This window comes from Xiphophorus maculatus, chromosome 3 (assembly GCF_002775205.1).
Source record: "Xiphophorus maculatus strain JP 163 A chromosome 3, X_maculatus-5.0-male, whole genome shotgun sequence".
NCBI lineage: Eukaryota > Metazoa > Chordata > Actinopteri > Cyprinodontiformes > Poeciliidae > Xiphophorus > Xiphophorus maculatus.
The window spans coordinates 31347550-31373073 of record NC_036445.1 but is presented as its reverse complement, the minus strand read 5'-3'; the positions used below and the strand labels follow the sequence as shown (position 1 = coordinate 31373073).

The window sequence follows — 25524 nt, the reverse complement described above, 5'->3', positions numbered from 1 at the left end:
CAACCTGCAATATTTTATAATTTTGTCATATCATGTCCCCAAACACTTAAATTACTCAAAAAATGATCAGTAAATAACATGAAATAGCTTAAAAATAATTAAAGCCTTATAATGAGTCTAAGAAAAGAGACCTTGGTTCTCTTCCCTCTATGGTAATATTCCAAACAAGAATGTTACAAACAGAATTTATTATCAAATTTAACGTGAACTATGACAAGATGGATTCATGTTATATTCACTAAAATGTCTGTTCTGCAAATGAGATAAAAATCTGTAATGGTTTTATCATTTAGATGGATTTAACATCTGCAGAGGAAAAACTTTCTTGGCCAAATACTACAACCTACACAGCTGTACAGTAGTAATATACACATATGTATATTACTCATCTGGTTTCAGGACATATGGTTAGCTTGTCTTTGGTTAGACTTTCACATTAAGCCTAGTCTTGTGATATTTATGGTCAGGCTCTGCTGAAATATTCTGGAGCTGTTAGATGCTTCAGAAAAGCATCAGAATCCCAATGAAAAATGACCAACATGGCATCCTTTAGGATCTTTCAACATCTTTCAGCAGAACTGCTCTTTATGTACATCACCCTGGATTTACTGCAGGCCTCTCCACTTTGTTGTGCTGCACACTTTGCCGGCTATGTTAGAAAAATCTGACTAAATAGCACAGAACATCAGAATACTAGTGACAAGGAACTCTTCCTGACCGTCCTGATTTGGAGCAAGAATATTGTTGGGTCAGAAACTGCCAGCAGACTTCCAAGCCAAAGCTGACAGTTTCCGTATGTTTGTTGAAGAGCAGACAACTGAACACAACATGTCAACAGAACCTTTCAACATGCACAAGATCCTCCTCATGTTAGATAACTTCAAAAAGGTTTTGGCAAAAGATTTGTCAGAGTGGCTGGCAAATCCTTTTCTCATTTCATGATAAATTTTTTGGCTTATTCGAGTTATAGTCCGGAAAATTCGATCAATACGGTCCTCTTGACATGGGAAGAGTTTGCATGGGTTAGTCGGTACAACATAATGTTAACTCAAAGGTAACCAAACGCATGCAATTCAGACAATAGGAGCAAGATATGTGGTTATAACTCCCATGAGAACATTGAAATTCACAGGGTTCAGTAGGTAATCAGCAACAAAGAGGAGATTACCTGTCACTCTCATCCCATGATATACAGGTTTGGTTGGTAGTGCCCTACAAATGAGGAACAGAGAAACAGAATCATCACAATGAGTTTAAGTCCAACTGGGCATGCGCTTTGAAATCTGAAAGGACTTTAGAACAGACAGAAGTTTTTTACTGACGTTGTATAGGTGGGAGAACTCGACCACAACAGGTGTGGAGAGGGAAGCTGGGAGGGGCTTGATGGTCACTGACAAAAGCTTAGAGTTGAGGATCGTGTTGTTTCTGCAAAAAAACCCCAAATAAAACAAAAATAATAAACACCACATTAACCTGAAATATCCAATTAAAAGAAGTTGTGCACTATTAACTTATGCACTAATGGTCACTGAACTTGTTCTTGTTGCTAACTGATGAGTTTTCCTCCTGGTTTCTAAAACACCAAAGCAGCTATTGATAATCAACCAGATTATAATTGAGAATCAAAAATAAAAATCAATGTTTTTATTGCTGGTAGTGACAAATAATGTTTGTGTTTTATTTTTTAAAAATACTAACATTACTTTTTAATTCCTCATGCTTTTGTAGTACATGATTTCAGGGTCTGGTTTTGAAAAGATTGATGGGGCTTTCTAGTTTTAGTCATGTATCCAGACATTACAAAATCAGACTTGTTTTGGATTTTTATCACAATCACAACAATCACACTAAAGCATTGCTATCTAAAATGGAAAGATTATATGAAAAATAATATTTCTATATTATTTTCAGAACATATGGAAAGAAAAAATATGTTCTGAGGTAGGTCAATGGGTTATGTTGACCCACTCTTTCCTGGTTATTCTTAACCAGGAAAGAGGTTAGGAATAATTTTTGAGGTAAATAAATTTCACATAAACCCATTGACTTTGAACTGTGAAATAATATGCTACACAAATAAACTTAACGTGAGTTGAAACTTGACTCAACAGGCTGTTAAAGACGGGACCAGACCTCCAGTGGAAAGTTCAAATGTTTTATGAAAAGTAATTTTCTTCTCCCCAAATCTGAATAACATTTCTTTGCAAAAGCTTTTATGAATTTTAGTGCATTTGTTGTTAGATTATTTTCTCTTTACTTAGTACGCATTGCAGTGTCTGCCTTCATATGAACTATCAATCATGTTGCAAAAGACAATGTGGGAAAAATTAATTGCTACTGGAAGCATAGAAACCAAAATGACCAAACATGGTCAACAGCCCCTAGTTGTTTCCTGCTCGCTCACATCATCATGGTGTCATCTCCCCATAATCAAATTCTCAGCTCTTAGAAGCACAATCAATCAACTTAAACATTTGTGTCATCTAGTCTCTTGCTTCAGACTCATCTCATTTTCCCTGAGAGGTGCATTAAATGCAGAACAGGAAAGAGGTTAGGAATGAAAATGCAAAAGTAAAGATGAGAAATACAGAATGAGGCAGAGGACTGAAAAATGACAGAAATCCAAAGTTTAGCAAGAGATACAGTGAAAGGGGGGGGTTGTGTCTGTCTCATTTTCCTGCTGAATATGTTACCAGTACATTATATGCTTTTAGCACATTATCATAATGGACATCTATTTCCAAGTGTCAGCACAGCTGTATGTAGCTGGTTAGACTCAGAAACTCACTTACATGTATTTGTGTTCATTAACTTAAAAATATCTTCCCATCACATTTGAAGCTGCCTTAATTTAACTTTACTACAATGTAAGAAAATGTGACCAGGAGATTTTCAAGTTATGTTTAATTTAGTCACCTTTTTGTTCATCCAAAATTGAAATTGTCCACATTTTTACATGAAATCTCAAAGACATTGAAATAAAGTAGAAAAAAAAATAAAAATAATAAAAACATGTTAAAGTCTTAGTTGAAAATTCCTTCAAATTTCTACAGTGAATTTACCCTTTTTTATTTTTACAGATTTCTTTTGCAGTGCAGTAACAGACTTTTCTTTTATAAAATGTAACCTAGAGCTTGCTGTATCCAAATCATTGTTTCCAAATAGCTGAAACTCATCCAGGTAAGTTCAAAGTACTTTACAACAAATCCTAAAATTATTCTAGTGTTGAAAATGTCACAATGGTTCATGTGAACACCATTCTTCACCCTTAAAAGCAGCATCATATTTTCATAAGATGATTAATTGCGTACATGTCCATCCCCTTTAGTCTTACCTTTGCAGAGTCAAAATGCTGCCCAGGTTCCTGTAGAGAACAACGCCGGTTACAAAGGTCGAGTCGTCGTCTGCTTCTGTGTTTGGGAGGAGCAGAAGTGAGGACATGGTGAGCTGGCAGGTCAAAGTCATGAAAAGATTGCTGATGCATTCTGAATGGCTGAGTGTGTAAGGAGAGAGCAGGTCAGCCATGTTGCTTCTGCACCTACAGCCAAACAACACCACACCTTACACCTGAGACACACGTGTCAAGGAAACCTAAATAGATTTCATCATTTTCATAGATTTTTAGTAAGTGAATAGGTGGTTTATTTGCCTGTTCAAGAATCATTTTTTGGTTCCATGTTCTTTTCCAAATGTGGCCACTTTTGATGACTTTCATGAAGAAGAGACTGTCAGAGAGCAGGATGGCTGCTGAGATTTAGCTTTTAGCATCAACAGAGCTACACTGCATGTATGAACTGAGTTAAAGTCGGAATGTTCAGGAAATTAATAAGAAAATCTTCTGGAACATGCATGAAATACTTTTACAGCTGAGCGTTTTAGGGACTTAACCATTTCCAACCTAAAAAACTATCACTGCTGCACTATAAATATCAGCTGATTTAAATTAGAACTTCTGACACTTTTTTAAACTCACTAAATAAGCTGCCGATTTGTCCACCGTCCATGAGGTACCGTGCTTTTAGACTTTTCTGTGTGTGAAAAATGCATCTCTAATGGTATGTTCTCTCAAGGCTGCAATGCCAAATCCATTGTTTCCATACAAACCTCTAAGGCTGCACATAACCTTGCACACCAAACCCTTGTACAGGTTTTGGCAGTGAAATAATTGTTTTTTTGTTTGTTTTTTTTAGTCTTAACAATTTTACAACTTTTTATAAGTCAAAAAAGATTTTTTTTAAATTCACACATGGCAGAAACACACACATTACATTCATCCTATCATTATTTGATTCAGCATATTCATAATTTTTATGATTACTTAGTTTTGTCCTCTTAGTGCTTGGAGTTGATCACATTTTGTTGGCTTCTGTTTCTCCATTTATTGTTTTAAAATTGAGATCAGGTTCTCAGTGGAGTAAAGATCCTGACCACAGGTTCAAAACTTTTGTGATTCTGGAGCCAGTTTGTTCTAACTATTCCCCTTATTCATGCTGCTCCATCATGCTGGAAAATAACAGCGATTATCATCAAACTAAACTTAGATGGTAAGAAATTGCTCATAGAAAATTCTAATGTTATGCCAGCTTTTAGGAGCCAGTCCACTTCCTTAAAATGTCATTGTGTTGTTTGTATTCACTACAAAATTATTCAAGCTTTCAGCAAGGAAGTTTTTAGAATTTTTGTTTTACGGTTCTAACTTTCAAAGAGATGGCCACCCATCCAACAGGCTTTCAGCCTCAGATTAACTGCCCTGGCAAGATAGTGTCCTCCCTGGGGGCTGAGTCTGCTGGAGGAGACAAAGCTGAGAGGACAGACATGACCCAGAGCAGAAGCCCAGGCTGGTTCCAACAAAGTAAACAGCAGTCATTGGGTGGTCTATCATAGGGCAGCCCAGTTGTCCTGTAAAGCAGAACTGCTGTCTGATCGACACACTCATACTTAAGGGACCATTTTAGAGAACACAGTTACCTAAGGGTGACAGGATGCTGGAGTACCCCGAGAGAAACCATGCATGCACAGGGAGAAACGTTCTACCAACTGTGACACTGTGCAGCATAAGAGCTTGAACTTCCTGCAGGACTTTCTGGGTGTTCTTTTTGGAAAGAACTGGCCAGCTTCTTGTGTAACGCAGATGTTCTACTGCCTCACTGTAGATGCAGATGTGTCACACCCAACTGATGCTGAACAAGTTCTCCAGGGTTGATACCAGATTCTTGAGAGCTCTCCTTTGCAGTAGAAGATTCTAAAACATTTTTCACTTCAGTTATGCATAAATTGAATTTTTGATGATCCAAAAAATATTCCAGCTGTAGTTTTGTTGTATGTGTTTAGATGCAAAGAAGGGATGTTTAACCCCAGTCTGTGACTTCGATTGTCAGAGAGATTTCAGTGTCTGTTCAGTACCAGAGGCAAAAACACAAGAAAAAACTTTCACACAAACAGGATCCATGTGACTGCTCTCCACAACAATCCAAAATCAATGTGTACTCACATTTTAAGTGACTGTGAAAACTTGTGTCCATAATGCACCTCTACTGCTGGTTCTGTTTGCACCATTCTTTGACATACCAAAACAAAACCTATTCAGAAAGCTCCTCCAGAGGTCTCTGGACACTGTGCCATTTACAGGCCCATACTGCTCTGAGCTGCTACTAAACATGGCTTTAGCTTTCATAAATTTCCTCATTTCAGAGCAGTATGGAAGGAGATTTGTCAAAACTTGACAACTGGACTCAACAGTAGCACTGGGCTGAAACGAGACCCAAACCGTAGGAAAACACGCCTCCATCTGCCGGGCCATCTGAAGACATCCAACTCTTCTGCTCCAGCACACTATATGGCAGCCTGGAAGCGCACAGCAGTGTGCCAGGCAGAATGCAGAGAAAGTGGCTCCCAGGCAACAGCTGAGCTCCCATGGGCAACACAGGGGAACCAAGCAAGATGTGTGGGAGTATGAGGGGGATGAAGTATTATGTGTCCTGCTCATGCACTCTCTGGCCACACCATGCAATATGCTCAACCAGATCGAGTGTGTCCAACAACAACTAGTCTGGAGGGATTCTAAGACCAAAGACCAAAACATACATTTGCTTATTCAGAGCAGGCATAAAGCATATGGAATCCACACTGAAATAAAAATAAATCTATACCCAAGTATGCACCAATTCTTTGTACATTTATAACAAAACTTTAGGTAAGTGAAGAAATTATTTCTAAAGCAACAATGCATGTCATATATTATTTATATATGTATATGCATATAAAAATATACATGTACATATGTATTTATGTTAGCATGGTTACACACAGAGGAGTGCCAAAATAAATTTTATTACTTATATTAGGTTTGAAAGTGTAATATTTAGATATGTTTCTTATCATTTAAACATATAAATAAATTGTGAGACTCCAGTTACCATCAAGCAACAGATGATTAGAACTGTATGTTTTTCTTTTTCTTTTTGTTTGTTTAGTCTTGCAAAGTAACATACTTTACTACAGTAATGGAGGTCCATCACCATTTTGTTAGATTCCTTTTAAACATTCCAAAATAAGATACCAAAACCATTTCATCAATGTGAACAAGTGAAAATCGGATCCTTGATGTGCTGGCTGATGGTGGAACATTACTGCTTGGGAGACACTTCCCTGTCAGTGAGGAAATTACCTTTAATTGCACCTGATTGGATCCCGTTGACTCTTGATTAGGAATGACGGGCTCATTAGTATGCTGCTTGTTTTCAAGGGCCTCAACACTCACTAATAAACACCCAAAAGTGCTCTTTAGCACAAGGAACGACACGGGCCAGCAGACGGGAAACAAACTGCCGGTTTGTCAACATAGAAAGATTAGGACTCACCAAAACGCACTTGTTTTTCAAGAAAGTTGTACAAATTGAAAACTGCATGCAGAAAGTTCCAAAAACAAAATTTTTCTGTGAGGGAGTAATAATTCTTCACAAATATTATTAACTCTGAGAGGTCCAACTTGTATCAGTAACTGGATGTTAGTTTTACGGATACATTTAAAATGTCTGCCTTTGGGGTGTTGAGCAGTAAAGTAATTAAAGTCGCTAAAGGTCTAATTACTTTCCACTGAAAGATGCATTTCACAATCAGTTGTTCTGGAGCAGTCAATGCAAACCATCAGCGGTCAGTTTCCTGTATGGTTTTAATTTTTCCCGATTTTAACATGCCACAATTAAATAGAGAGAATCCACCTTATCCTGCAGCCTAAAGCAGGCATAGTGAGTTAATGAATTAACACAATGACTTCACAATCTTCTTCATCATAACCAGTGACAGCAAAGTTATTTTGAAAAAGTAACTTGATTTCTGATAGCTTGATTTTAAAAGTAACAGTCCTGGTTGCCTCACCCTAAACATGAGAATCAAGGTGAGTCAGTAGTGTTTAAGGGCAGCATTTCCTCCTCTACATCCTGTATAACCAGTTTCTTGTACTCAGCTTCACTTACTGGTTTTTGTACCAGGTACAAATGGCTTTCACACCTGGTTTTTGTACTGGTGTTTGTACTGGTTTTTGTACCACCCAAACAGAAAAAAGTTCAGCTCTTTTCTGTTTGGGTGGTGGTGGGGGAGCATGCTGTTTTGTCACAGCTTTCTGCTTTGCATCACTTGTTGGACTTGCTTTGTCAGTTTGACGCAAATGTCTTTTTCAAATTCAATGTGAACTTTTGTAGCCAGATAGTTTGGAAAATTGACCGTATATTACAAAACCTGACAATAGAGGAAGATTTACAAATGACAGAAAAAAATCACAATAAATATACATTCACATTAGCTGAAGCCTAAGAATGTAAATACAGTACAAAAATAGTTGAAAAGTTATTATTTTTCCTGTTTGTGTCATCTTATTCAAGCAGACTGTGATCTGCACATCAGAAATAGCTAGTAAGCATATTCAGGGATAGATGGATAGTGGCTCCATCCTCCACTAGGGGGCTTTGGCACTCTGTCCTTTTTGAATTAAGCTGCTGCATGAATGAAGTACTGAAAATCTCTTGTTATTTTGTCTCCCATTCTTTCAGAACTTTGTCACATAACAGAGGGAACAACAAGCCTTGATGCTGTCATTTTTAGCTGACACCAACTCAAAATAATGCTTTTATTTCCAACATGCATCTCTCTCCTCCCTTTATTGTTTATGTTTTTGTTGCTGCATGGTATTACACATGAGATGTTTCTCAAGAGGAAAGCAACAATTTATGTTTTTTACTATGTAAAATGACAAAAATAGTAAAGTGTTAGATCATATCTTACTGAAAAAATGGGTCTTATTAGAGTAAGGCATTGATGACATCACTGATCATAACATAACCCTTCCTCTTGTTTTCTGAATCTCTTAGCATCATAATTTAGCCTCAGATTAGAGGTCACGACCAGGAAAGCACTGCTTCTCATCCAATGAATGCCCTGAGAAAATAAAAATGACAATTTGGACTAGGGTTTTCCAATTACTTTAAATGGGCTCAGGTGTATACAATCCAGCAGCAAGGGAAGCAGACTGCTCCTAAAAGAATGGACTGTTTTCAGGAGCTGAATGATGTCCAGTGTAGTAACATGGCAGGGTGCCTGCGTAATAAAGCAGTTTATTACATTTCACTCAACACTAAACACTGGTTTAGTGTTGAGGGACATAATTGTACTCCATAAAGTCCTGACCTAAACTGATCAAACACCCTAATTCTAAATTACAGCAAATAATGAGAGCCAGACCTCTTGCCCACCATCAGTGTCTGACCTCTAACATCCTATTCAGGAAAAAAGGTCAGAAATCCCCAGAAACAAACTTTTAAACCTTTTGGAATGTGTTCCAAGAAGAGTTGAAGCAGTAAGCATGATATTAAAAATGATGTAAAGTTTTTTTGCCTTGAAGCTGAAGATTGACCTTAATTCTATTTCTCAATTAAAGTTCTTCTCAAAGAATATGACCTTATCATTTCTCATGAGCACAGCGTGCATCATATTGTCTGAAGTGCTCCACATTGAGCCTGTACATGCATGGTCACACTCACTGCTCTTGTATATTATAAAAGAGAGATGAGTAAGATTATAAAGTTTAATTAACTAGAAGAAGATGATAACAGATTTTGAATATTAATTTGCACATTTGGGATGTTTTTTTGCTGGGGGACCAGGTTTGCTCCCGCCTCCTTGTTGTGATTGGTTGCTTCATCTCAACACTGAGTTGATTTCCATATGTCTAGCATCACTTACTACTACATGTTAGATTAAGTTCAACCAGATCTCTTTAAGAGACAGGCTGAACTGTGGTAGTTCAGGGAGCTGTTGTTGTTCGCTTGTGAACTTTTCCAGAATATTTTTCCCAGAATTCATAAGCTGTGAAGACTTAGTCTGGAAAGTTTGAAAAAAATAAAAATGGAGTGTTTTCTTGCTGAGATTTCTTCATTAAGACTGAGTATTCATTATGTAACAGACTATCAAATAATGACCCTACACACAGAGAAAACACAGGGCCTAATGAAGGAAAATTTTTTGATTAAACCAAAGAGAAGTTCAATCAGTTTGTGTTTATTAACAAACACGTACATGGGCTTTTCCTACACAGTAACAGTAACTTTGCTTTAAAGTCACGTTTGGATAATTCCCTTTGTGTGTAAGCAAGAATAAGCATCTGGATGCTGCTATTTGCATTTCAGTGTCATCAGATTGTGAAGGCATGCAGGCAGGGTTTGTATTAGCATCTTTAAAAAGTCACTTTTTGAAAACAACGAGCCTTTTTTTGCAGCTGCTGAACAGCGGGTGATGTAGAATCCTTCCATTCTCCTGCATGTTTTATGTGCAACATTAAATCCGAGCGTCTCTGTGTGTGTTTATCTAAGTGGGGGGCTTTGCTCTGCAGATTAATAGCTGTAAACACTGTTTTACAAATTATCTAATTGTCACTATGTGTCTGCTTTTCTGTGCTGACAAACACACACAAAGAAACACACACGTAGTAGCCGTTCTGTTCTCAAATACAGATTAGACTGTATTTGAGAACAAACTCTGTTAAACTCTATCAGATTTTGAAGAATGTTTGGAATTGACATTTTTAAGAGCATCCATCAAGCAGCATTTACCCGACTTTCCAGTGGACAGGATGTTCTTTGGTATGCTGACTCGGTCCTCAGAGTTCCGAGCCCAGTCCACCATTCCTCTCCAGCCTTTCATAGGGAAGTTGAAGTCAGCCTGATCCATCACAGGACGCTTATGGATGCTCAAAACTGTAATCGACAGAATAGTGACTGAAACACTTACATGGATTATCTACTGTATGTGAGCCTTCAAAATTTCAACATTTGCTATAAAAAGTAAGCACTCTCTCTTTCAACACATTATTAGCATTATTGTTGAACTGAACTGAATCATAACATCTCCTGGGTGCAAGCAGCATTGAGTCTGAGCCTGGGAGATGACAGCCTAGTTCTACCCCGTCCACTTCTGGTGTTTTGGTGAGAAAGATTTTTTCTGATCAATTAAAGAGTTTTTTTTCTTTGTCTTATAGATTTATTATTTATCCCTCTAAACGTATTTAGAGGGGACTTCAAGTTTTCATGGATTAAAAACTGCACGTCAGGCACTATAAAAACTTGGGGTATGCTATATATCAATTTTGTCAACAGGTCAGAATACATAGCGAAAATAAGCCAAAAATGCAAATATTTTTTATGAATAAATAAATAAATAAATAAATAAATACAGGATATCTTTGTTTGAAAGAGGCTAGTATCCTGACAAACAAACCTGTTCTGGACAGATCTGATTAGTTACATTCTTCACAACTTGACTCCTTTCATGAGAGTGAAAGTAAAAACTTTTATGACAGTGTGGAATATACTTGGAGGAGGTGGAGCATCCTTTACATAGCACGGCTCATGTTTAATGTGTAGGAGGAGGAGAGGTCAGCCAGTCTGAAAAGATGTAGGTGGCAATTTGGCTCCAGACATTAAGGTAAACAGGACTCTTCTGATACCTCAATCCCACATGTACTCCTCCAATCGAGATCAAGTTTTTATCTGGAGGTAAAAGTAACCAGCGGCCTCTGTGAGGATTATTTCATGTTCATGCCTTTTCAAATGAAATGTTGAACATCTGTAGCCAATGAGTAATACAGAAAAACAGGAGGTAGTAGTAAAATTGGATTCAAAATCTCAAAGGAAACATAATTTCTCCCCATTCTGCTAGTATAGCTATTTCCTGCGATCTGAGCAGGAAATAGTATAAAAGTGAAATAGAATGCAAAATAAAGCGCTTCTTCCTAAGAAAGAAAATATAACTGAAACAAGAGGAAAATGAAAACAAACATTCTAATCTAAATCAAGCAAACCTTCCTATGAGCTCACAGATCAGCCAACATTACAATAGACAGGTCACACATCAGATCACTCCTATGATCACAAAGCCTTTCCATTTCAACACCAAGGTGTTGTTTTAACACACCTGTTCATTCCATAACACACAAAAAGCAACACTCACAGTCAGCCAGTGATCCACTTAAAGAAAACAACTGAGTAAACATTTTATGATGTTTTTATATATTAAAACTCTAAAATTGAAACACAGGCTCAGGTTCACTTTGTCTTGAGACTAAAAATATTTTTTATAATAAATGTGTTACACATGTAATAGATTGTGAAACAAATTAAATATAAATATTTCAATTGATTAAAATAAACAAATTTATTTTCATAAAAATACAACTTATTTTAGTGAAAATAAATGTATTTATTTTCATTAAAGCCGCTGCTGTTAGCTGTAACAGTGAATGAGTTCTTAACTGCACAACACTGTTTCAGGAATTTTGTTTTAAGTCAGGTAATATTTTCCAAACAGAAGTCTGGTTTTAGAGAAAGAAAAGCAGCAAAACGAAGAGGCTTTTGATATACAGATATAAGGCGTGAAGATGACGCTAACCCAGGTTATCGGTGACTTCATACATGTCACGGAACTCTTTCATCCTTAAGCCAATGACGTCCACAAAGTCCTCCATGAGACGGAACAGCTCCTTGATGTTGGAGCCCAGCTGAGAAAACAGACACATGAGAGTTGGAAAGAAGGAAAAGATTAGGAATATGAGATGAATATTCTGAGCTGCTGCTTAAGTGTAAAACACACAAAATACTTTTTCTTTACACACAACGTCCCACTGTTGCTTGTTGATTCAGAACCATGCTGCTTCTCACACCAGACTGCAACCAGCTTTACCTTCACTTCGTACAATTCTTTGCGTTAGTAGCTGTATGCTTCCAATGTTAAGTTAGAAACACTGTTCAAGAGAAAAAACATCAAATTCACCAACAATTTTTTGCAGCAACCATTTCGATCCTACCAGTGCTTTTTGTTTTCAGTCAATGTCTCTGACGCCTCACAGCTGAAATAGTTTCCATTTACACAAATATAATTTTGCACATTCTAGTTTGCATAACTTCATGTGTAGTGTAAATATCTGCTGACTGACCGAGTCTTCGTCATTTAACTTTGACATGCACAGTCTTGTTTCAGGACACATTTGGACACATTTGTAAAGAGCCCCTCTTCATCGATAAGTAGCAACCCCATAAATGGAATCCATCAAGATTATTTACTATTTTCATAAATGATTTTTTTTATGTCACAAGCTATCAGAAAAATTATTCCTCGCAGATGACTGCACAGCCTTCTCCTCCCCATCCCTGGACTTCCTGCATAATTGTCTCCTCTTTGGATAGAAGTGACTTTGATGTTCTTCCTTCTTTTTTACAAAGCATTTGTCTGAAAGTCTAACACACTTTTCAGTTAAAGGTAATGGTTGCACTTGTTGGACCCTTCAGGATGTCTGAATGCCTCCTTCAGTGCAACTGAACCTCTTGTTCCACATGATAATCAAGTGAGTTTTGAGGCTAATGGATGATAGCTGCATGGCTTTCTTTGGAGGTACCAGTTGCTAAAACAAGAAAGAAATAATTTCAAGTACATCCATTCATTTTAAAGGAAAAAGTTTGATTGATTTGACTGTCATTTATTTCAGCAGGGCTTTTTCAAAACCTCACCTGTGCTGACATTGGCCATAAAGGCAGTTACCCAGAGCAGCATTAGAAAGGGAGGAATAATCTCCCATGACTGGAAGATTTGTCAGTACCATTAAAAAAATCAGTTGGTTGCATGTTCTACTGCATCTGCTGATGTGCATTAAGTAGGGAGTTAATACAGCAGTTTTTGCTGCTGACAATAGAGGTGTTTTATTTAACATTTGTCTCGGTCTGCAATGAGATTTAGTTTCCCCCAGATTTAAGAGTCACAGATACATGTTGTTTAGATAGAGACTGTGTAGATACATGTACTTAAAAACAAACAAAATAAGATTTATACAAGTGTTGTAAAATGGCTTAAACAAATGATGGTTTATGCTGAATTCTTTGGTCGACTTATGCTTTAGAAAAATAAAAACTGGCTTATGAAATGGTTTAAGAAGCCTAGCTGGTTTATTAAGTGCTTCTCCTATACCTGCGTGGTGACAGTCCTGGCAGAGCCACCTGTATACTGATGGATGCAGCAGATGGAAGAGTGGGCGTTTGCCTTGACTCAGTTCCTCATTAGCTAAAGCTATTTCTATCTTCTTGTCTGTCCTTTCTCCTCACCACTGTCTGTCTGAAAAGACACAGGTGGGCTGTTCTGACATTGTTTCACTCATCAGCTTCAGGGTTGTCATTACTGAACACAGAGTTCAACAGGGGAGGAAATTACAAGCAAAGCAGAACTGTTTGAGAGAGGGTGGTTCTCACCAGTTGTGCTTCTTCCCATCTGTCCCGGTTCTCTTCCATCAGCAGATTGCTCACCGTCTGCACAAAGTTCTACGAAACAAAAATGACATTTTTTTCACTCAGGTTCATATGGTTGTATTTTTGAAGTATGTCTAAGGTTAATGCCCCACTATCTGGTTCTACTTGGCACTCCAAAAGATAATAACACTACCTTCAACAATGTCCAATTATATTCCTACAGTACACAATCCTGAAACAAAAAACATACTAATGAATGTGAACCAACCTTAAACTGGTCAAAACATATAATTCTTTAGCCACTTTGTCCTCTTGAGAAATGCGTTTGTATTTTCTTTTCGTACATTACAACATGCATCAAATCCTATCAGATTTTGTTGTAGGCTACTTTGGTGATTATAACATACTGAAAGACAGGATTTTTTTTTTTTTTTATCATCGTGCTATACTGAATCATACCTTGCTTGGCAGACTGAAACAAAATAAACTGAAACCAGACAGAAATTTAAAAAAGATCAGAAAAAGTAAATGAGGTGGATTAGCAGAGCTCGCCAACAACTGATGGTGTCAGAACAAGTTAGTATGGATTATCATCTCTGCTGCCTGGATAACGAGCTGTTAGCATATCATAGCAGGCATGAGACTGACATACAGCAAAAGTGTCTTCAAACTGAGTCTACTGAGTTGTTCCAAGATAGTCATGGATGAATACTTGGTGGATATGAGTTACAGGAACATTTAATAGTTTTATTAACTGAATTGAATTATAAAGTACAGAAAAGCAAAATATTGACTATTGGTGCTTTTAGATTTGCCATTGTGTGAATGTTTAATTGGCATAATAGAAATTGTTACATTCTCAATTAATAGTCAAAATCCCATGTATCCTCCACTACCTAAGATTGGAAACCTCAGGCAGTAAATGGCCCTTATCTCTAACATCTTACAGAATTCAAACAAAAACATTCAATTTCCACAATATTTCTATCAGCTCTGGGACTAACTCCCTGAATACATAAGATGTATGTTCAGAAACTGAACTAAAAAACAAGATAGAAGAACCCCAAATAACTAAATATGTTTCTAATTTAATTCTAACTCTAAGCATTTCTACATCCAGAAGGGAAATGTGAAAAGACCTCGAAATTACCCTCATGTCTGCACTGGTGGGACTATAGTATGCCCTCCTGAAGATCTCTGTCATGTTCTTCAGTACGTCCAGGATAGCCAACAGATCACCACTGTAGCTTGTTCCATCATCAGATGTCATCCTCAGCTTGTTCATCACTTCTGAAACTCCATCTCCCACAAGGCCACGCTGTGCTTTGGACAAGTGTTCCCGAGTCTGTTGGAGAAAGTTTCTGTTAGTTTATCTGTTATTTCTTTCAGGGGCATCTCATATCATCTCTATAATTAGTGAGTTGTAAAACAGGGATTTTTTTCTATTTTTGAAGTTTATTGAAAGTGTCAAGTTACAAAAAAATTACAGCAATGCCATAAACAATGAACGTTCAAAGGAGTGGATAGAAGTACAACCTTTTTAAAACCTACCCTTTCTCAAGTAATGAAATATTGTCCAACAAAATCTTGTCTAAAATGTTACAATATTGTCAGTGACATCTGTCAGAATGTGACTTCATCTAGTGAAGTAAGTGTAAGCTAGTAAGATGAAGCCCAGATATAAACATGTGCTTTAAGTTACCATCCTGTTGTATCTGTGTTTGAAACTCTTATTTTGAATTAAAAAAGGAAGTAGTTCTGGAGTTGCCATGTTAGTCTGATAAGTACATAGTATAATAAAGAGAAAGTTTTCAGTGCTAGGTAGAAAAATATATTTCTGAGAAAAACCTTTCAAATAATTTGTGAGCACCATCAGCGTGTGGGAACTGTCTAATCATTTGATGCTAATGGCATCAAAGCTAACATCTGCTTCTGGGGAACGTTGTAAACCCAAGGCCTATTTCACAGGTTTTTATCATGGCTGCACTGCCCTCACTCTCCTGCAGATCAAGAATTAGAACACTAAATCAGAACTGGATACTGCTACATAAACCAGAAATTTCTTAACAATTTAAAATGTATGCACATTTTTGTGGAAAAGAAACAAAGGGACCATTTCAATGTGTTGTTTAAAGCAGTTTGTGATCTGTGAAAGGTTTATTTTTTTTTCAAACAAGTCAAATGAAAACAGATTTACTGCTTACTAAGGTTTGTATATTGCGATAGTCATTGGAAATGCATTTCATATAGGTGGGATTTTCCCAGTAGGCAATGCCCTCCTCATCCAAAGAGCAGCGACGCAGGATAACTCCTGTGTGGAGGAGACACATAAGTTCAGCTGAGCACTGAGGATTCTGTCATGCAGTTTCTGTAAATAGAACCTTGTGTGAATGCATGGAAGATGGAAGCTCACCTACGGCATTGGAATCACATTGTACTGCTGCTGTATCCCCGGCAGGAGTCATCTTCCACACAACCTTAGAGAAATTGTCCTCATCACATATCTCATGAGGTGCTGTTTGCAACAGAAAGATAAATAAACTGTGTCAGTCACACTAACGTGAGAAAACGTACATGCACATTTCAGATAGAAATGTTTCTATTCAGTCACCTGGGCATCTCTTTTCATTGCAGTGACGGATTTGTTGTCTCTCTCCAGGACAATCCTGTCCTTCGAAAAAGGGCCCATAACAAACCCTGTTCCTCTGCTGCGTCCCCCCTCCACAGGTTTTAGAGCAGCCTGACCACAAGGACCAAGGCTGCCACTTCCCATCCACTAACAATCAACACAACATGAAATGTTGTTTACTACAGTAAATTCCAGAGTAACAATTCAATTAAATTAACTTAAAGGGGCAGAATTATGTATTTTCCAGACAAATAATGGAATTTTGCAACACAATCACATAACTATCCAACTATATATAAATATGACAAAGAAAATTTGGCTTTGTAATTTAATGCCTTGAAATTAAGCCTCTGCCTCTTTAAAAATGCCTGCTCTTTGCTGAAACTCCACCTCCAGCAAGTCAGCAAAACTTCACTCCTCTATTAACTTCACACTGCGTTGCCACTGCTCAGAGTGTATATTGAGCTCAGCAGATCTGCAGTTCCACAAAGTGTTTGCTAATTGCTGCCGACTATTCTGAAAGAGCTGAGTGGGGGCGGGGGGGGCGGGGGGGGGGGGGGGGGGGGTCACAGGGAGGCATGCACTGTGAGGCAGAAGCTTGGAAAAACAGCTCCAAGGAGGAGCTGTATCTCAAAGGAGGTGCTAGTTCCACACAGCCGTTTTGCATAGCAGAACAGTTGCCATGGGAAATTAAAAGATTTCTCAAATATTCATAAAAGAATCAAGACAAAACTCCAGGTATATTTCTGATGAGAGAATAACATTCTAGCAAATGTAGAGCTCAAAAAAGTTGATTTTACATAACGCTGCTCCTTTCATAGACTGAGTTTAAAAACAAAATACAAACCATCAGAAGGCTAAAGCTTATTTTTAATAGGAAGTCTGTATGTTAATTGCAGAGTGAAAGACACATTCTGCAATAATTGATCATACCTGGACAATCCCGTAGGAAACAGTCAACCGTCTCCAGCCACTCTCCCCTGCACTCCGAGCCTCCATAAGAGGGGCCATTGCATTCCCTGGTTCTCTGCATCGTCCCATTGGAACATGTAGCAGAGCAGGAGCTCCAGCTGGACCACTCATTCCAGACCCCATCCACTGGGAGCCGGCAGGGCCACAGCAACAGCGAGGACAAAGAGTGTGACCAACCACGATGTTTATGAGCTGGGACATTATTCACAGCTAAGCAAACTGGGAGGGTTTGCTTAACTGTGATCTATGAGAATGTCTACATTACATTATTGGCTCATTGGTTGATGGGTCTTGCTTACCTGGACAGACGGCTATGTTGCAGAATTTGGTCTGTTTCCCTGGTCCATCACAGGGTTTTCCCTCAAACTGCGGCGGGGAACAAGTTCGTGTTCGGGCCCTGTAACCTCGGCCACAGGTGGATGAACACAAACTCCACGGTGACCACTCATCCCATGTGCCGTGAACTGCAATCAGAGCAGCTATCATGTGACTTAGTAGACAGATGTACAGACCATCCATTTTACAAATTGAAACTAAGAAACATCACAGTGACAGGTGACCCATCTTTTACTCCACTGTGGGTTTGGTTTTATGGAGAACATCCAGGCTATTGTTTCTAGGACCTCCCACTGCTGTCTGTTTCCATGAGAGCCTGACAACACTTTGAAACCTGATCTGCTGATAGAGTGGCTAATAGGATCTAGAGGGTCTTCTACAGGCAATACATGGTCAGGGAAAGGAATGAGCGCTGGGAGGAGACGGGTGCAGGTGACTGTGGGGGGTCAGAGGGATCTGGTGGGGGTAAGGGCGAGGCTTACCTGGACAAATTGCTGAGGTGTTGCAAGGTCTCTGCTCTCGCAGTGGCCCGCTACAATGTGTGCTGTAGGAGGAGGACACACAGAAACGAGTGCGACTCTGCCAGCCTTCCCCGCAGGTGGCAGAACACACACTCCAGGATGACCACTCCTCACCTGAAGTTGATTCTACTGAGCAAGATGGAATAGGTAAAGAATGGAAGGATTGGGAGGAAAAGGAAGAAAAGGAAAGGTCCATAACTGTTTAACATGCAGGATGCAGCCTCCGGGGCCAAAAAAAGAGGGGCTGTGGTATTAAAAGGTAAAGTATGTCCGTGCCACATTTCAAGGGGCCGCCTTTTATTGAACACCTAGGATTTCATAAATATTGAATAAAGTTTTCTTCCTCAAAGACAAATGTGGTTGACAGATGGGTTTTCTCATGGTAGCTTGAACTTGCTGTCTTTTAAGATGATCGGTCTTCTAAACAGCACAGCTGATCATTCTAAAGGACAAGATAAAAAATTGTTTAGGAGCCTACAAGTCATTCTGTAAATACCGTCCTGTCTTGTGGTAACAGGTAAAGGCTAACCTTCTTTGTCCACATTCATACATTGCTCCCCTCAAACAAGCGAGCCCTGAAATGGAGCCCAGCATTGGATCTGCTTGTTCTTTATTATATGTCAGGCTCAGATGTCATATCCTATGCATTGACTCTATGTAAAAGTGAATGCCATCGCCTTAGGATATGTCATTCATACTGTTACATTCAGAGACTGCCAATTAGATGGGTCACTGAACCAATTAGAGAAGCCTGAGTAGTCAAAGGCGGGCTGGGAGAAAAGAAAAGCTAACAGGAAGTGGGAAGCTAAGCACATTAAAGTGATGCCTCACTCAAAGTCAAAAATCTCTGGAATATTGTTCAACCTCCATAACTGACAGGTAGCTGCAGGTTTGCACTTTGCCATCTTGGATTGAAATTTGTATTTAAATTAGAACTGAACAACCTTTCTAGGCAAATGCAGTGTATTTGCCTAGATAAATACACTGAATCGAAATGAAGTACAGCCATCAGTTTGTTTCAAAACATTATCCCAAAACTATTCACAGTAACCAGCAACAAGGAATAGTTCAGCAATTCCGGACATATGTTAAGTTCTATGTAAAAGAGAAATTAGAAGCAGTTACTACCATTAATAACTCTAAACAGCATGAGGCTGGTGTACTCTCCATATTAGAACAACTGTCAAGCCTCCTATTTGGCTAAATGTATAAACATTTATTAATCTATAACTACAACATAATCAATTAAGGCCCATAAAGCTTATAGAAATGTACTCAAAAATAACTCCAACTGTGCAGCTAAATGATGCAGATAGGATATTTACTTACTACAGTTCTGTTCAGATTTTGCATTTGAGTGGTAATATGGTCATATTTGGAACCCTATCTTACTTCAGATAGGGTACTGAAGTAATGATTGCTCAGAACATGATCTCTGGTAAATGATGTTAAATTTCATATCAGTCATGAACATTGTTATTTTCCAGACAGTAATAACTGCTGTTGAATGTAATGCAGAGATACAATAAATGGTCACTCTGCTATGTCGACACTACAACCTGTTAGCTGTGTAAGCATACATAAATGTGTTGACTGCTTGATTTGACAATTTTAAAAAGTTACTTGAAATGCTGTTGCTGCTTTTATTGCAAATGTTTTTACTAAATAAAGAGAGGCGAGAAGTAACGAAAACCAGACCCTTTGCTGTGTGAATGGGTGAATGACAACGTTTTTTGTTGGTTCTGTAACCTTGCGCTAAAATTCTATACCTTAAGGATGAATGTGAACTAGTCACCATCTTTCCTCAGCTAAGGTTAGTGTCATGATTGGTGAAGGTGGAGATAAGGCAGAGTCAAAATGTGAACAGCAACATGACATGATGAAGATTTATTTAAACTCAGTACATGGTCCAGAGTGTTCACCAAAACTCAACAGAATATGATAACAATGAAGAGATGCTCCAGGGATGAGAACTAGATAAGAAAACTGAAAGAAAAATTTAACTTAAATAAAACAAAATGCAAAACAACCTAGAGAAACAAAACATGACACCAAGAAAACTATGAAACAGTGTTCTGTTTCATTCAGTCTCACTATGTTCAGTCAGGGTCCATGTTGGAAATAAACTCACCAAATTGATAAATAACCAAAGACTATGAATAACACCCCTATGGAACACAAAACCCCATGATAAAAAACCCCCACCAAAATCATGACAGTTAGAACTTCTGAACTTTGAGTCACTTTATAGTATATAATCACTTTATTTCTGAGACTTTCTAAGCTGCGATATTTAGGTCTGAAATGAAAAGGTCAAAGTAAGTTATTAGTTAGAAGTGTGATTGCACACACTAATGTGATGTGAGTTAGGTCAGTAAACATAAAAATAAGCTACTGGCTATTTATATTTATATAATAGCTATTTTTGGTTTAAATCTCTATTGCCAGAAAATATCTCTGCAAAGGGTCTTTACATTGAGGCCTGCAACTTTGGTTTCTTTTTCAACATGAACAGTGTTGTAGTTTATTTTCGAAATGCTTTTTTATATTTGAATGTATCTGTGTGTGGATGTAAAGTATGTGCATAAGGTGGAGGATATGTACATGGATGTTTTGTACACTTTATAATTTACAGAATTTCTATGTTCTGTAAATTGAATGCACAGTAAAGTAACTATTCTTTCCTTGTATTTACATGTATCACCGATATAGCAATAATATCTTCTGTTTCAATCATAGACTGAAGCTAAAAAAAAGACCAGTCCAATTTGTTGAACTATTCCTTTATGTAAATTTTTTGACTTTGGTGCATCATCACTTTATCAGAGAGCAGCAACTCTGTTTGATTTCATATTTTACAGAGAGTACACAGTGTTCTGTTTCATTCAGTTTCGCTATGTTCAGTCAGGGTCCATGTTGGAAGTAGTCCACTGTGGACAAGGCACTGCTGTGGGAGATTTTGATAGATGTGTATGTTTGAAATGTGTCACAGCTGTATGTTGTAAAAGTAAACTGGTCACCCAAGCTGCCACAGTGACTGATGCATGGGATCCCTCTGCGTCCCGTTGTCTTACCTTCCTGAGGACTCTGCTGTCCGCTGCGGGGGGGCTTGTCTGTGTCATCACGCTTGGGGTTGTCCACCGAGCGGAGAGACTGGCTGCGAGAGAGATGGCGACCTTTGCCTAAAGGAGGATGAGGCAAGGCCAGGAAGGGGAGGAGGGGCGGGGTTAGCAACCAGAGCTCCTTCATTACTGGCTTATATTTGGGGCACAACCGTGACGTGATTGGTCACCCAGAACAGCATCAGCCAAACTTGGGACTTGTGTTGTGCTGTTGGTGTTTATGTGCTGTTCCTGTGTACTGACGATTTCTTTCAGTTGTTGTATAATGCTGTTCAGAGTCTTGAAGTGCCTCTGCTGGAATGACTAAGTACAAAAATACACTTAAACCCATCTCAGCTGCAGCCATGACTTATTGCTGTGAGACAGAGAAATGCACCAATCGTTCTGCCCAGATGAAAAGAAGCTTTAAGCTGTCAAACATTTCAATAAAAGCACTAATACTTCTTGGTAAATTGTCTCTAATAAATAAAGCACTCAGATGCTCACTGCCTGAGTCACTTTAGCCACTTGAGGATTTTAGGATTTTGAAATAATCAGGTCTTTGCATTATTGACCAAAAACCAGTTGACCATGCAGGTTTTCTTATTTTCATCGATCAAAGTCCCCTTTCCAACATGCACTCCTTAACTCAAAATACTGAATCACACGCATAAGATACACAACAGAAGAATAAGTTAGTTGGAAAGGAAGGGTAAGTGTAGAATATCTTTAAAATGTCTAACGAAGACAAAGTTTCATTGGTGGACAGAACCAAAGCCAGTGGGAAGAGCTAACCTGTGCATGACTGGGAGTTGCAGGGCCGACCTTCCTCCACTATGCCCTCACACAGAAAAGACTCTTCTGGTGGCGACTGGCAGGTCCGAGCACGGGTTTGGATTCCTCCGCCACATTCACTGCTGCACTGCCCCCAGTGGCCCCACACACTCCAACCACCTGCAGACACAAACACAGCCAGCAGAAACAGTCACTGTTAAAACACTGCAGTACTGTCAACACTACATGTGAGCTAACTGACAACAGCTTTTATAAATAAAAACAAAACTGTTTATTTTTCCTGGAATGATTAAATGAAAATATGTTCTTCTTACACTCTGAAGCAAATATTGCAATTGCAACAAACTGACAGACTGTGTAATGTTTCACACAACACAGTGGTACTGTAGAATGGTTTTTGCTATATTAACTTATATTAGCCATTTGTCAAACTTAAAAACAATGAAACATGGCTATCAGCATTTTTTTTACAAGAAATTAGACCCTAAATTCACATTCCTGCTTGTCTAATCTGATATACTGAAACAAATTCCTGTGCAATCCTGCCTTCATAGTTCATAGCCAGTAAATAGAGTCCTCGTGCGTATGCTTCTCTCCACCTAAATACAGCTGTGAAGGTTTCAGCGGTTTATTGGACAGCATTAGTGAACAAACCAAGGAACACAGCAGATAGGTTAAATGTAGGATTAGGTTGAGAAACTGCAAACCTACTAGACCATGCCTTTCACCAAAACAGACAGGAGAACATTGTTTAGAGAATCGTGGAAGAATCCTGAGATAACTGTGGAAGAGACTCACAGCTCAAGATGGAGAATAAGACAAAAAGACAGTTCTTTCTATCCTTTTCCACCAGAACCTACTCAGTGAAGTTCATGTCTACATGGTTACGGTCATTTTCACTTACACTTGAATAAGAGGCTCTGTGTGAGTGGGGTCATCCTAGCAGAGTGGTCCCACGATGTGAAAAGCAATGTGGCATTAATATTCGACATAAACGCAACACAAGTACAAAAACCTGTGTTGCATTTATCTTGCATCTTGTCATTACACCAAAAACAAAACCTATTTGCAGTGCTGCTATTTTCTTTAGCACACTCAGTATTGCAAGTTTTTACAAATGTTAGAACTGATCCTTGTGACACAACCAACTCCACCTCTATCCAGTCAGTGACTGACAGTCTCCTGATGTGTTTCCAGTCAGGAATCCCATGTAGGTACTGAAGAAAGGGGTTAGCACCATATAAACATAGCAGAAACTTAGTGGTCAATCTGCATTGATTAGATGCTAGGGGAAAAGGGCCATTAGTTTTGGACTACACAAATCTTGCCTTAAGCAAAAAGTGACACAAAGACAGCAGTGACCTGTTTCCACATAAAAATCTCTGACAAGTCTTGAGAAAATTGATGTTGACATACACAGTCCATCTAGTCTAACCCAACTTTGATTACTTAGCAAAAGCAGGCAAAAAAACTGCTCTAGAATGTGATGTTTGAGAATCAGAGGGACCTCCTTTCAACACCTAAAGTATGAAGAAGGCTGAGAAATGTAAATCACTCAACTGTTAGAATACAGTCTCTTTTCCTGAAAGAGTGGGAGCAATTATTTCCTGAGTTGTCAGATTGGGACTTCTGGATGTGTAGCTGTTTTGTCAGTATACATATTTCCTCTAATTCTAAAAAATGTTGTTCAATCAGGAAAAAAGGCAAATGTATTTGCCATAAAGAGACTTTATTTAAAAGCATCCATTTTAAAAAAAGTGTTTCTGAGGAATACCCACGCTAGCTTCAGAGTGGTTAACGTGGGTATTCCACTATGACAGAAGCCTCTGTGATAATGCTAATTATCAAGGTAATCGCTTGATAATGGACTCTCTTCATTGCACACACAGCCTTAGATGTGAGAACACATAACATGTGCAAATTGGTTATATAATGCCCCTCTATATTCCACAGAAGTACATACGTAGGGGTAATGTTCCATTACCCAACATTACACACACCAACTGAGGCCAGGTTGAGAAAATACAGGAGGTACAGCTACCATCTATGATATCCTAGAGTCCAAAAACTATCAAAGAACACATAAAGAATCTCTTGTTGCAAAGACATTAAAGTAATCATCAAAGCAGATTGAGAGGATAAGGCTGTGTGTGAGTAAATACTTTGAAAATTCACCTGCAACAGAATGAAATAAGCATCACAGACTGATGGTATCTTGCAGTGAAAGAGTGTCTGAGGGGAGATTTTTTCCTCTAGAACCATGGTGTGATGAATGCTATTGTCATTGTCAAATTCCCTGTTTCGTCTATTCTGATTTAACGCTCGCCATTAAGATGTGTGCTGATATGAGGAGGATGGAGCAAAGTGCTGCCAAACGACTCTCTCCCCGCCTGTGTCCTCCATGCTCATAAATGTTTAATAGCACAGACAGATGCCTTTAAGCCCCCACAGGCAACGACAAATATGTATTAATCTGCATGAATAGAACATGAAGTTGGCCCACATCCAGTCGCACACAGTTTTAATTACTCGCAAATCAATTTCCTTCAGGGGCGAGACTGGGATGAGAGAGGCCACTGTGAAGAGCACTCGATTCAGTGCAAAGAGTCAGACCTACACACACACACACACACGCATGCACACCCACAGATAAATCTCTTCTGCAGCTGTTTGTCGTCCCAACATGCCAGAACCATGAGTGTAATATGACTGATGTATATAGAGCACCGTCAAAAAAATGCATGTTTGAAAAATGTTTCTTTTAGAAAAATCATGAATGTATTATTTCAAACTATGAAGCGTTATAGTTAGCAGATTACTATTTGTCATGTACTTTTGAATTAATCTGTATTTATTACTGTATCTGGAACACAAACAAGTTGAAATGGTTACTGTGCCTAACAAAGCCATGTCTCTGGTAGGCATGCTAATAAAGTATGTAGACAAAATCTGTCCCAGCCAATGAAAATACTGCCATCACTTAGTTCAGTGGTGTGCAATCTTTTCAACACAGAGAGCCATTCTTGAACTCAGTCTGGATAATAAACTCATTTAGAACCACAAATGTTATGTTGTATTGATACATTTCTTCTAGGAAATTGGTCATTCTTAAAAAAACAAAATCATTTGGATACATTTTTCTCTGGGACATGTCGTTGAAGACATAGACACAGAGCCACATGTGACTCCGGAGCCGCAGGTTGCAGACCCCTGACTTAGACCTTTAAGAACTACAGGGAAGTGTGGTGAATTGGGTACATTTGTATACATTTGTGGTCATTTTGCTGCATATGTCTTTGCAAATCACACAATGGACTGAAGATGGATGCAGCTCAAATAGGTGTCCAGCAAATGAAAAAAAACTTTTCAGGTCTGTTTAAAGAGAAGAT

The 25524-nt window shown here is 38.5% G+C and overlaps 1 protein-coding gene across 6 annotated transcripts in view; it reads right to left on the bottom strand.

The window, feature by feature from the left end:
• Positions 1–25524, bottom strand: part of adgrb1 (adhesion G protein-coupled receptor B1) — a 178795-nt gene that overhangs the window by 65888 nt on the left and 87383 nt on the right. For 5 of the 6 annotated variants that reach the window (XM_023330323.1, XM_023330325.1, XM_023330322.1 and 2 more), the window contains exons 3-17: positions 22136–22294; positions 21314–21421; positions 18201–18368; positions 17682–17846; positions 17344–17508; positions 16393–16557; positions 16195–16296; positions 15986–16092; positions 14932–15126; positions 13785–13853; positions 11938–12046; positions 10104–10247; positions 3335–3410; positions 1323–1425; positions 1169–1212 (exon numbers count right to left, since the gene is read on the bottom strand). In XM_023330323.1, coding sequence (XP_023186091.1) covers positions 1169–1212; positions 1323–1425; positions 3335–3410; positions 10104–10247; positions 11938–12046; positions 13785–13853; positions 14932–15126; positions 15986–16092; positions 16195–16296; positions 16393–16557; positions 17344–17508; positions 17682–17846; positions 18201–18368; positions 21314–21421; positions 22136–22294 — 1879 coding nt within the window. The remainder of the gene's footprint in view (positions 1–1168; positions 1213–1322; positions 1426–3334; positions 3411–10103; positions 10248–11937; positions 12047–13784; positions 13854–14931; positions 15127–15985; positions 16093–16194; positions 16297–16392; positions 16558–17343; positions 17509–17681; positions 17847–18200; positions 18369–21313; positions 21422–22135; positions 22295–25524) is intronic. The other variant, XM_023330321.1, reaches the window with a different exon arrangement.